The sequence below is a fragment of the Fulvia fulva genome, chromosome 1, assembly GCF_020509005.1.
Source record: "Fulvia fulva chromosome 1, complete sequence".
Taxonomy (NCBI): Eukaryota; Fungi; Ascomycota; class Dothideomycetes; order Mycosphaerellales; family Mycosphaerellaceae; genus Fulvia; species Fulvia fulva.
Window position 1 is genome coordinate 7,172,728 of NC_063012.1, and position 11,687 is coordinate 7,184,414.

Here is an 11,687-nt window from a genome sequence, read left to right on the forward strand (position 1 = left end):
GTAAGTTCGCCACGCCAACTGCAGGGGAGCTTCATACGGAACAGCAATCTTGAAGCACACAGTCAAGCTCGAAATTGTCCTCACCATCCGTCACCCCTCTTATACCACCGATGCCACTGCTGGTGGCCATGCCTGTTCTTGTGCTGATTGGTTAGCAGCCATTTGTGCCAGCGCGTAGTCGCCGCTCTCCCATTGGCTCAGCGAATAGACGCCTTCTGGAAGCCGCTTGCTTCTGAGCGCCTCAGCTGGCCTCACATTCGTCTACACCTCTTGTCGCTCGGCTCTCGCGAGCGTCTATCTGCATGTCATAGCAGCCTGCTGCCCACTCAGCGATTTTCTCTCCTCTTGCACCTGCGTCCACGCGACCATGTGCTGAAGAGGTGCTAAGAAAAGCAGCGACCATCCTTTCCCGGGATCATTATACATTCTCTACCATCTAACCTCGACGCCAAAGGCGCATTGCCGCTCCCTCGTGTAGCATTTGGCGCCGTTGAGATCTGGCATCTCACCACTAACAGTTCTTCCTGGCGAAGGCTTTCCGGTACGTCCCTGTGTCGATTGCGCAACGTGAACGCCGTTCACACCTCGTACCTGCAGCATGGCACTTTTGGGACGCCTGTCTCGGACACGTTGTGCTATCAATTGCAAGCGCCATGGATTGTCCACGTGCAACCGAGCACCTTGATTGCTGTCCTTGCCCTTCCTTCGACGTCTTCATTGACCTCAGTCACTGCGTTGCTTGCTGCCCCGTCCATTGTTAGCTGGCTAACATGGCTTCTCCTAGATCTTTAATACCAAGCTGGCAACAGCGAGATACAAATCACGATCAAATCACCCAAAGAACACATGGACGCTTCTGGCAACATCGAAGGATGAATGGCCACTCACCAGAAGTATCCCTCTTTTCTGTCCGATCAATTTTCTCACATCAGCACTCGCCAACCAACATGTCGCAGGCAGAGGAGCTGACAAAACCTTCACCTCATTCTGCGACATCAGCGTCGCCCAGAAGCCTCTTTCCAGTGTCCGAGTATGACGGCGTGCTAAGGAGATTGCATCACCATAATTTGAGCGACTCGACAAATACAACCGGCTCCAACGACTCTTCGCCAACGACAACGATATCAACGGTAGACGACTCTAGTGCGACGGAGCCTTCACCTGGCTCGTCGCCAGAGTCACCGCCTCCAAGCACATTCTCGGTCGGCATGTTACGGCCGAGGACAGCCGATGACCATAGAGGTGCATTTTTCGAGCTCCAGAAGCATCCTCCACCCAGGAAAGGTCGCAATCTCAAGAACCTGGCCGTGAACACCTCAAGACAACCAGGCCGAGCATTGTCCACGACGAGCCTACCGCTCAACGTCCCATCAGACGCGAATGCGACAATACTATCACCATCCTTCGTCAAGCCACCCACACCTCCTCGAAGGAAGCCCAGCAATCTCGGGCTGACGATACTGACACCAGCTCCTGCAAAGCAATTACCGCAGGAAGTCAGCCTCACTATCCCTCCCACACCGGGATATGGTCGCCCTAACACGCTGCGGCAATATCAATCATCCCCCTCATTACCCTTAGTGCCTGGGTTGGGTCTGCCTCACAACAACCACATATTGCAACAGAGGACATTGGACACCATCTTTTCACCTCTTGAGCAGAAGGAGTCCATTCCAGTTGAGGACGAAGAGGAACAGAATTTCGAAATCCCTTTATCGCGAGAAGAAAAGCCTGAAGCCTACCCGCATGGACCTATATGCGTCTACGAGCCAGCGATAGATCTTTACCTTGAGCCCACGGCAGAGCAATGCCGACAGTATGATGTGGTCATGAATGTGGCCAGTGAGGTGCTGAATCCCATGGTCGAGCATGTTGATTGTGCACCAGCTCAACCAGACCTACGGATAGACGGCGGTGGAGGCATCCAATTCGCGCCCAAACGAACCAATTTGGTCGTCAAGTCTCAGATAGCAGCCCCGTCCACCGGCGATACCTCTCCGTCAACGCCCAAGGCGACTCCGCTGGAAGAACATTTCCTGCGACAGGACCTTCCTAGCATAGCGGAGAAGGAACCGGAATATATCCACATCAAGTGGGAACACAACAGTGACATCGTCCCTGATCTTCTTGGCCTGGTAAAACTGATTGATGAGAAGGTCGGCCAGGGCAAACGTATTTTGATCCATTGTCAATGCGGCGTCAGTCGCTCAGCGAGTCTCGTCGTGGCATATGGGCTCTACAAAGATCCATCACTAAGCGTCCAGGAAGCATATGACGCCGTCAAGAAGCGAAGCAAGTGGATCGGGCCCAACATGAACCTCATCATGCAGCTACAAGAGTTCAGGTCAAGTCTTGCACGTGGCGGCCTTCTGTCAGGCAACAGGGGTCTGAGCCCAATAGAGCCAAGCTCGGCTTTGAGTGAGTGGAAGGGACCATTCTCAAGCATGGCTTCGCCAGCGTCGACCCGGGATATGCCGTTGTCAGCAGCAAGAGCGCCAACCAGCGACAGCAAGGCCGCTGATGGCCTGTCGGCTCTATCACCCGGTCCGTCCTCCGCGCCATCGGGTGTACCTTGGCCATCGACCGACAGGCGACAAGGCCGACCTTCTGTTTCGGTCAAGCCTGCTACGGCATATGTTGATCCTTCAGGCCATGTCGTGCCAGTATTGAATATTGTGGACGCTGAGTCGAAACCTGCCGAGCGATTGTCGTTACCAAAACCACTGCCGTTCCGCAACAAGCCACCGACCCAGGAGCCTGCGGTGTCTTCACCACGTTCCGCCGAGTTTGCCATGACACCCATCAAACCAGCAGAGGATGCTGATCCCGCTGATAGCTTTGGCATCCTCTCGCCGACATCAACTGAGTTCGCTTCCAATCCATTCGATAGATCAGCATTGCTGGCGTCGCTCGGCATGGGATCAATGGGCCCTGACGAACAAGCCCCTCGAAGATCCCTGTCGCTCCAAAAGCAAAAGGCACAGCCAGTAAGCAAGCAGCCCGATAGCCACCTCGACCCTGCAAGCACCGATGGAGGACGTCCACTCCGAGGGAAAATCTCTTCACCAAGTCTGCGAGAACAGCAGCAGCTTCAGAGCTTGCAGGCCAAGATCGAAGCATCGCTCCCAACGCGAACACTACCAAACCCGCAGTCGAGCGCAGAGGAGGACGAACCATTAATGTCGCCCAGAGCCACAGAGTTCACACAGAACCCGTTCGCACTGGCGTTGAACATCCCCTCCATCACCACAACCTCCCCGCAACCCGCGAGCAACGATGCCACGAGAAAGATCGACGAGGACCCTCGGAGTCCTGTTGCGCAAAAGGGCGCAAGTCCGATCACACGCAACATTTACACGTTTTTATGACAGCACACGAAGAGGACATAGCCCCCTCAATTCTCTTCAGGAACACGGTTTGCAGTACGAATCGATCTTGCAAAGCCTAGAGATGTTAGATTTTTTTTTGCTTTTTGCATGGTGAGCATGGCGTAACGAGGGAATAGCAAAAAGGACCGTATCCCATCTGGCAGAGAGGCATCATGCACTGGCGTATTGTGGAGTCTTTGGGAATACCCTACCTGTGTGCGAGTGAGATACACCGCACTGTTTGGATGGGTTGGAGGCTGGGTTTGGCTGGGAGAGGTGGGTGGTTGTCACGCAGATAGGATGATGACGTTGACCCGTAGCATATGGTGCGAGCTCAGTGTAGCTCAGTGTTATGTAAGAATACCCCTTTTGTTGTCTATGAGCCCGCTCTACATGCTCCCCATGTTCCACGTGCTATATGCATTCAAGCACTTTATCGCGGTTTCAAGGGAGCAAGACGCTATGTTGGGCGCCCTTGAATCTTGCTTGAGGGAGCTACAAGAGTTCATTGTCTGCGGGCTGCCGTCCAGAGCAGTACATCGATGCCCTGCATCCTGAAGCCCGGTGCAGCCAGCATGCCACTCCGAGTGGCTGGGAAGATTAGTTGGCTCCTGCTCATGTCTTGTAAAAGGGCGGCCATGGCGGTCGACTGCTCGCCTAACGACGTCCCACGCGCAACTACGCCAGTGGGCTGGGTAGACATCGACCTTGGAACCGGCCATATTTCATACACGTTCCACGCAAGACTTCGTCAAGCGGCAGCATGGGTCTTGCCCACCGAATTCGCTTGATCGATGTAGCCTTGTTACGGGAGTGGTAAAGATCACTGGCCCTTCATCCACCCTTCCTTGCGAATCTGCTGAGCGCTGGGCCTAGCTCCTCTGCCTGCCTGCCCTCCTTGATCTCCTTCACGCGTTGTCGTTGCTTCTCTCGCATTTCCATCACACGCATCTTGTGCTCGTCAATCACGTTCTTGTTGCCCTTCTTGCGGAGATACTTCCTCAGACTGCTGTTTTTGCCACGGCCGCGGTTCTTCAGATCTTCGATGCGCTCCTTCTCGGCTTCGGCGCCGGTCTTGCGGTCGAGATCTTTTTCCAGCTTGCGTTGTTCGTGTGAGGCGGTGTCGAGGTTGCCGACGAAGTTGGGGTCTAGGCTTATTGTCTCGGGTTGCAGCTTGTTTAATAGAGACTTCACTTCGGCTTCTTGTCGTTGCTTTGAGTTCTCGTATGGGTTTTGTTCCATTGCATCGTAGTTGGCCTCGCCGGCTCCGGGTACGATGATGGACGAGAAGCCTTTGTTGTGGCCGATGCCGAGGGTGTCGGTGTAGGGACACCAGCGTACGCGCTCTACTGTTTCGCCTTGTGCTCCCCACGACATATATGGAGACTGCACCTTGACTTGTTCGATGTCGGAACGGTGCTTTGAGAAGAGGTCCTTCCAAATAGAGGTCTGAGTGCCCCAGCCGACTGCGGTGAGGTTTGTGTCACTGATAGCAAGACTCGATCCAGGCTGTCGTAGGAAGTATTCGTGAACTGGCTTGAAGTTCCTTACGTCCCACACAGCCATCTTCATGTCTTGACCCGTGCTGACCATGTACCTGCCCTCCCTGTCCACAGCGAGTGAGCGGACTGGTCCACGATGGCAGAGCATCTTCACAAGCGGTGTTGTGACATTCGGTGACCATAATGAGACTGTGCCGTTCTGGTGGCCGACGTGCAGTATGGCGTTGTAGGGGTTCTGGCCGAAAGCTGTGGGCGTGCCTTGCTTGGTTCCCATTTGCATCACGAGCTTGCCGGTGCTGGTGTCTTGCCACTTCAGCCAGCCTGCATTGCCAATTGTGGCGAGGAGAAAGTGATACGGCAGGAACTCCATGTGCGTGACTTCGACGTGTTGGTCCAGTTTATGTATCTCCACGCCGTGATGATCATAGATGTAGACATTCTTCTTCTGCGCCACGGCAAAGTATTGATTGTTGTGCAGCCACTTCGCATCGCGCACAGTCTCTCCGAGCTGTAGCTCGCATCCCAACTTTCCACTTCTCCAATCGAATGTCGCGACATGACCTTTGCGACCGGCCAGCAGCAGATCTCGTCCGTTTCTCGTGTAGTCGTGGGTGTATGGCCCCAAGCCCAGATCCTTCAGCTCGAAGTTCTGTTTGGCTGTTTCCACTGCGACACTGGATCTGATCTCATCCTGCCGGACTTTGTATGTGCGTTCGAGTTCGCCTTCAGGCTCGAGGAAGCCAGACTGGTGCTCCAGCAGGATCTCGGCATCTTTGGCCTTGAGCGCTGCATCCTTGTACTGTCCTTCCAGCTTCTTCAGCGTCTCTCGCAGCTTCTTGTCCTTGATGCCCTTCGTCTGCACCGCCTTGCCTCTGCCATACCGCGCATTCGCTTCCTGCTGTCTCTTCTTCAACGCCGCATGCTCTGCACTCAGTCGCGCTGTGGGCCCGGCTCTTTTCTGCTGGCGCTGTACTTTGACCTTGCCATTCGCACCGACCAGATCAGTCGTCTCCACTTCCGCCATGATGTGTGCGCCTGAGATCACTTGGCCATATCGCTGGCATGTGCAAAAGTGGCCAGTCGATCTGAGATTCACCGCACTAGCGTGATCCCTGCAACACGGATCGGCGCCGAGGGTCGCCGACGGTCCCCTCGGTCCCCATCCCCATATATTTGCTTAGTACGTCTGGAGCTTCGCGCCCTTCATCGTGCGTTTCAAACTCCTTTCCATCAACCCATCATTCCAGTCGTTCCTTCGAACATCTGTCGAATCGCATCTTGGTCAATTGCAACCGCATCAACCTTCCATACACTCTTGGACCGACTCCAACCATGATCGCCAAGTCCGCCCTCCAGCGAGCTGCCGCAGCTCCAGCTCGCAGCGCCTTCACCCAGCAGTCCATCCGCGCCGCCTCAGCTTGGTCGAAGGTGCCTCAGGGCCCACCAGACGCCATCTTGGGTATCACCGAGGCATTCAAGAAGGACAGCAATTCACAAAAGATCAACCTTGGTGTTGGCGCATATCGTGACGACAAGGGCAAGCCATACGTTTTGCCCTCAGTGAAGCAGGCCGAGCAGAAGGTCGTCCAGGCCAACCTCGACAAGGAGTATGCCGGCATCACTGGTGTGCCAGACTTCACCAAGGCAGCTGCGCTCCTCGCCTACGGCCCAGACAGTGCTCCTCTCAAGGAGGGCCGCATCGTCATCACTCAGAGCATTTCTGGAACTGGCGCTCTCAGAATAGGCGGAGAGTTCCTCGCTCGACACTACCCACACGCCAAGAGCATCTACATCCCCACTCCGTCATGGGCGAACCACAAGGCCGTCTTCCTTGACAGCGGTCTTGAGGTCAAGCAATACCGATACTACAACAAGGACACCATCGGCCTGGACTTCGACGGAATGGTCGCGGACATCAAGAGCATGCCAAAGAACTCCATCGTCCTCCTGCACGCCTGCGCACATAACCCAACCGGTATTGACCCAACAGAAGAGCAGTGGAAGGCCATCAGCGATGCCGTCAAGAAGGGCGAGCACTACCCATTCTTCGACATGGCATACCAGGGCTTCGCTTCAGGAGACACCGACAAGGACGCCTTTGCTCTGCGCTACTTCCTCAAGGAGGGCCACCAGCCATGTCTCGCGCAGTCGTTCGCGAAGAACATGGGTCTCTATGGTGAGCGTGTCGGTGCTTTCTCCATCGTCACCGCCTCCAGCGAGGAGAAGGCCCGTGTCGACTCGCAGGTCAAGATCCTCGTTCGCCCACTCTACTCCAACCCACCTGTCCATGGTGCTCGTGTTGCAAGCACCATCCTGAATGACCCCGCCCTCAACAAGCAGTGGCTCGGTGAGGTCAAGGGCATGGCCGACCGCATCATCAAGATGCGCGCGCTGCTCAAGGACAACCTTTCCAAGCTCGGCAGCAAGCACAACTGGGACCACATCACCTCGCAGATTGGCATGTTCGCCTACACCGGCTTGACTGCCGAGCAGATGACCAAGCTGGCAGAGGAGCACTCGGTCTACGCTACCAAGGACGGTCGCATCAGTGTTGCTGGCATCACGTCCGAGAACGTCGGTCGCCTTGCCGAGGCCGTCTACAAGATCACTGGTTAGCGGTCTTGATACGACCAAGCCAGCTTCTCAATAGCGCCGCCGACGGCACACTACGGAAAGCAGAAAACTCTTCTATAGCTTGCAGTACGACCGAATAGTCACAGCTGCAGCATGATGTACAATAGTTTGAAGCATTGACTAGCGGGCGGGGTGTGGAAGTACTTAGCCGCCAAGGCCATATACCGGAATGAAGCACGATTCTACTATGTGATGCCGAGAAGCCCTCCTGTAAGCACTGCTGAGGCCAGCATAACAGCACGCCTTCACTTCATCACGTTAGGTTGTTTTTGTATGCTTGGCGGTGATTCTGTCCGTAGCAGGAGCTGCTGTAGCTGTCCCGATCCACGTGTCTGCCACTCGCATATCCGGAGATCGCTGGTAAGCTTAGCGTTTCCCGCAAGCTCCATGACCCTGGAACTCGACGATGTCGTCTTGATCAGGGCCCGGCGCATGCCAAAAAGGCTCTCAACGTCCGAGACAGCCATACGTCACGGCCTGCGATTGGCATGGAGACCTCGAAAGCATCATCCTTTGCATGCCCCTTCAGCTCGAGATGGAGCAGCCATGCCGGAGCTATAAGAGGAGGAGAAAAGGTCGAGGCCCTAAGTTTGCGTAACTTCGGGCGAAAGATCGGCAAGCGCGACCCTGCATCGATTTTGACTTTGGAATGGTTTTGTGGAGGCTGTGACATCATTTGAGACTTCAGAAATTGTCCTGTGCGCGTGAGAAGAGGTCGCAAGGGAGGGTGCGGTGCTGGGCGGGCGTACGGTGCGGTGCATAGCATAGTAGCAAAGCAGATATGTAGGGGCGAGGTGCCAGTTGTACATGCAGTGAATGCGCCGTCTCAGTAGAGGCCACACCGGCAGTGAGAAGCCAGTCGCAGTAGCAGCCGGGAAGAATGACGGAGTTGTCAGAACAGGACAACATGTCGTCTCCGGCAGCGTCAGATCAGCACAAAGACAGCGTGCCGGCGACAGGCTGGACGTTGGATGAGTGGAGAGCTCACCTATTAGCGTTCGATACTGGCAGGACAAGAAGTCGGTGCTCTCCAATTGACCCACCAAGGCAATCTCTACCCCTCGTCGACGATTCTTCATCATCAACAACTGCACGCCTGCTACTCCCCGTCTCCCAGCAAACCGTCTCCGTCTCGCCTAACTCATCTAGAAACACCGACACGTGCGTACCGTCGTGCCTGACTTGTTGGGAGCATCTCTTCAGCACTACCGCAGCAGGAAGCCACCGAGCACCTTGCCGCCCTCTTCGCCAGCTTCAGCTTCAACTACCCTAATTCAACCTTCTTGCTCCCACCGCGCCGTGCTGCACACACACTCCAGCTTGGACTGCCTGGAAGGTACTTGCGGCCAACCACCTTCTTACGTCACGCGTGCCGTCTCTCGAATTGACCAGCAACACCAGGCCGCATATTCACGCCCGTATCGCTAGACTAACCACCTCGACGCCCTACGTCGGACCGCCGACAGGTTCATCATTGTTCCGCGCCACACACCATAATCGCCATTCCACCTACCGCCCCCGCCCACAACTATGGCAGCCGCAGCGAAACCCAACGATGTCACTGTACGCTCCACCTCCCAAGCACCAGCGTTGTTTGATTCACCAGACCAGCCGCATCGCGGACTGAGCGCGAGGACAAACAGGCCGGAAGTAGCCAGGTGCCAGTCATACTGCTGCTCGCCTTCGCCGTCTCAACAGCCTCAGCTCAGTCGCGGCGCGGGGTCTTGCTATTCTTATTCCTCCTCACCAGCGCGATCTTTCTGCTATAGCGTTGATGGAACTGATGGCTCTGACTATGCGCAGTCCGAGGATGGCTCCTTCCCTGAATTTGGAGAGCACATTGACTCGACGACATTCGAGCAGGTGAGTCGCAACCATTCGAGAAAGTTCATCTTTGAAGGAATATGCTGATCAGTGAATAATTAGATTCTCGAGATGGACGATGATGAAGAAGAACGCGAATTCAGCAAGAGCATAGTATACGACTTCTTCACTCAGGCGGACAGTACTTTCGAGAAGATGCACTCCAACCTGTACGCTTTCTCACCCCTTTCCCTGCATCAATTATGTGCTCCTCCAGCACACACCCTACTGACAAGTTCACACTAGGGACAAAAAAGACCTGAACCAACTCTCAGCCCTAGGTCACTTCCTCAAGGGCTCCTCCGCCACCCTCGGCCTTACCAAGGTCAAGGACTCGTGCGAGAAGATCCAACATTTCGGCGCGATGAAGGACGAGACGGGGACCAAGGACGTGGATGATGTGGAGAAGTGTCTGGCTAATTGCAAGACGACGATTGAGCAGGCACAGAAGGAGTTCAAGGAGGTTGAGACGCTGTTGAAGAAGTTTTATCATGATGATGGAAGGGGGCCTGCGTAGATGACGTTCCCTCGATCGATCTTGGGGACGAGGGCGTTGGGTATGACCCAACTCAAGTGCGAAAGTGACAAGGCCTCAACGTGAAGTGAGGGAATGACCTACGACATTACTCTATCAACTGGCAGTGGGGATGACTGTCACCGCTTCTTCTTTTGTGTCCCTGAACGAGCACTTCCACTCGTTGTCAGTCTGTCCAGCTACTAGAGCGATCATAGCGAAGATGCATCAAATCTTGGATATGCTTTCAAGCATGTTTTGATTCTGTTGTTCTTACACATGATCCCATCAGATCCGAGGATTATGTCCTCGTCAACCATCAAATACCACAAACGCCATGCATGTTATCGTCTTAATGTTTTTGATGTACATCCTCGACCACTATGGCTATCGCTTCCTTTCTTGATCTCGAAGTTCTCGCCATCGCGATATGAGCGGCCCCATTTCTTGTTCGCAATCTCGCGCGGGGTCTCGTTGGCAGCCGTGGAAGTTCGCTACGAAGTCGCCTTCTTGGTATAGTCCTACAAGGATGTTAGTCACGTCTCCTTCCAACAGACACGATGTCGTGCTAATATCTTACCTTCCGGCGTACTTGTCCCAACCTCTCTCGTGTAGCTATTCAGTGCCCTCTGCGGCACCAGCGCAAGTTTCGCAAGAATTGTTCCATGCCACTGCACCATATGTTCTAGCGCATGGCCCTCCGCTTTTTGGAAGTTATAGCTCCGGTACAATGGATCGTACCATGAGTCCAAGAAGAACTTAGCCCACTCCCCAGTCCGTACCAAGAGACTCCCTCCTGCTAATCCCTCCTTGTCCTGTGTCATGATCAAGTCTACTCTTTCGCCCTTGAGGTGGGAGAAAGTCTTGATGACGCTGTCGGGAGGTACGATGGGGCGGTCTGTGATCATTTGTGATTCGAGCGTTCGGGGTTCGAGGAGCATCGTTTGCAGGGAAGATTGCGTGGACATGATGAGGGCGGTGGAGGTGAGGTACCAGAGCCATGGGGTGTCGGGGTACATGGTCATTGCGTGTCGTAGAGCTGGCACTTTACTCCAACTTGAAGGCACCTTCTCCATAAGGTCGTAGTCTGTGGTGTTGGGGAAGAACGTCGCGTAGCCGTGTCGCGCGGCATAGTGTCTCCTGTTCTCGATGATGGCGTCCTTGTATTTATCTGAGAGTTTTGGATCGAGGGTTGTGATGATGACGACTTCGGGTGTGCCTGGTGGTGTCCATCGTACTGTTTCTGAGGGTCCGCTGAAGAGGTATATGAGGAGCCAGATCAGGCCGACTATGCCCACGAAGGGAGGGCCGTAGGTTTTGAGCGCGCGCTTCTGGCGGTAGGAGGATGCGCGGGTGGGTGTGTAGGAGGAGGTGGATTGAGGCATTGACGATTTGCGCGGATATGGGAACTGCATGTCGGGCATCGCCTCGTATTTGAAGAATCTAAGGACGAGCGAAACGAGACGGGGCGTGACACCTGGTCAGATAGAGGGGTGCGTCCGGCGATCTAAGGCCACATTGTGCTCTGATTCGTGCTGGTAGAGATTGAGTCGCGATCAAGGGTGCTATGCGCTTGGTGGTGGTATGCGTGTGAATGCAGAAGTAGTTCAGGTGTTTCCTGCTGCCCATGAGTTGAATCGCAATTAGACTTCGCGTTGAAGGAGTTCCAAGTTTCCAAAATAGCCGGGGTGCTTGTGGTTGATGCAGGGTTGCCGTGATCTTATAAAGTGGACCGTTTCAGCCCTACGAGCTCCGTCTGCTGCACCGTCTGCCGTCTGCCGCTTCTTCTTCTCGTGCTCGAGAGCT

The 11,687-nt window shown here is 54.7% G+C and overlaps 5 protein-coding genes across 5 annotated transcripts; 3 read left to right on the forward strand and 2 right to left on the reverse strand.

Moving 5' to 3' along the window:
* Positions 1–947: 947 nt before the first annotated feature.
* On the forward strand, positions 948–3,368 carry CLAFUR5_01334 (Tyrosine-protein phosphatase pmp1; the record flags this gene model as incomplete). Its single annotated transcript, XM_047900482.1, has 1 exon — positions 948–3,368. The coding sequence occupies one exon, from the start codon at positions 948–950 to the stop codon at positions 3,366–3,368; it is 2,421 nt and encodes an 806-aa protein (XP_047756248.1).
* An 834-nt stretch (positions 3,369–4,202) lies between these two features.
* CLAFUR5_01335 (putative U3 small nucleolar RNA-associated protein 7) lies at positions 4,203–5,894 on the reverse strand (the record flags this gene model as incomplete). Its single annotated transcript, XM_047900483.1, has 1 exon — positions 4,203–5,894. One exon carries the CDS (start codon positions 5,892–5,894, stop codon positions 4,203–4,205), a length of 1,692 nt encoding a protein of 563 aa, XP_047756247.1.
* Positions 5,895–6,202: 308 nt separating this feature from the next.
* CLAFUR5_01336 (Aspartate aminotransferase, mitochondrial) lies at positions 6,203–7,486 on the forward strand (the record flags this gene model as incomplete). The annotated part of the gene is made up of 1 exon (XM_047900484.1): positions 6,203–7,486. One exon carries the CDS (start codon positions 6,203–6,205, stop codon positions 7,484–7,486), a length of 1,284 nt encoding a protein of 427 aa, XP_047756246.1.
* Positions 7,487–9,034: 1,548 nt separating this feature from the next.
* CLAFUR5_01337 (Multistep phosphorelay regulator 1) lies at positions 9,035–9,884 on the forward strand (the record flags this gene model as incomplete). The annotated part of the gene is made up of 4 exons (XM_047900485.1): positions 9,035–9,067; positions 9,308–9,367; positions 9,431–9,537; positions 9,614–9,884. 4 exons carry the CDS (start codon positions 9,035–9,037, stop codon positions 9,882–9,884), a joined length of 471 nt encoding a protein of 156 aa, XP_047756245.1.
* Positions 9,885–10,268: 384 nt separating this feature from the next.
* Positions 10,269–11,305, reverse strand: CLAFUR5_01338 (uncharacterized protein; the record flags this gene model as incomplete). Its single annotated transcript, XM_047900486.1, has 2 exons — positions 10,269–10,402; positions 10,462–11,305. The coding sequence occupies 2 exons, from the start codon at positions 11,303–11,305 to the stop codon at positions 10,269–10,271; spliced, it is 978 nt and encodes a 325-aa protein (XP_047756255.1).
* Positions 11,306–11,687: the final 382 nt, after the last annotated feature.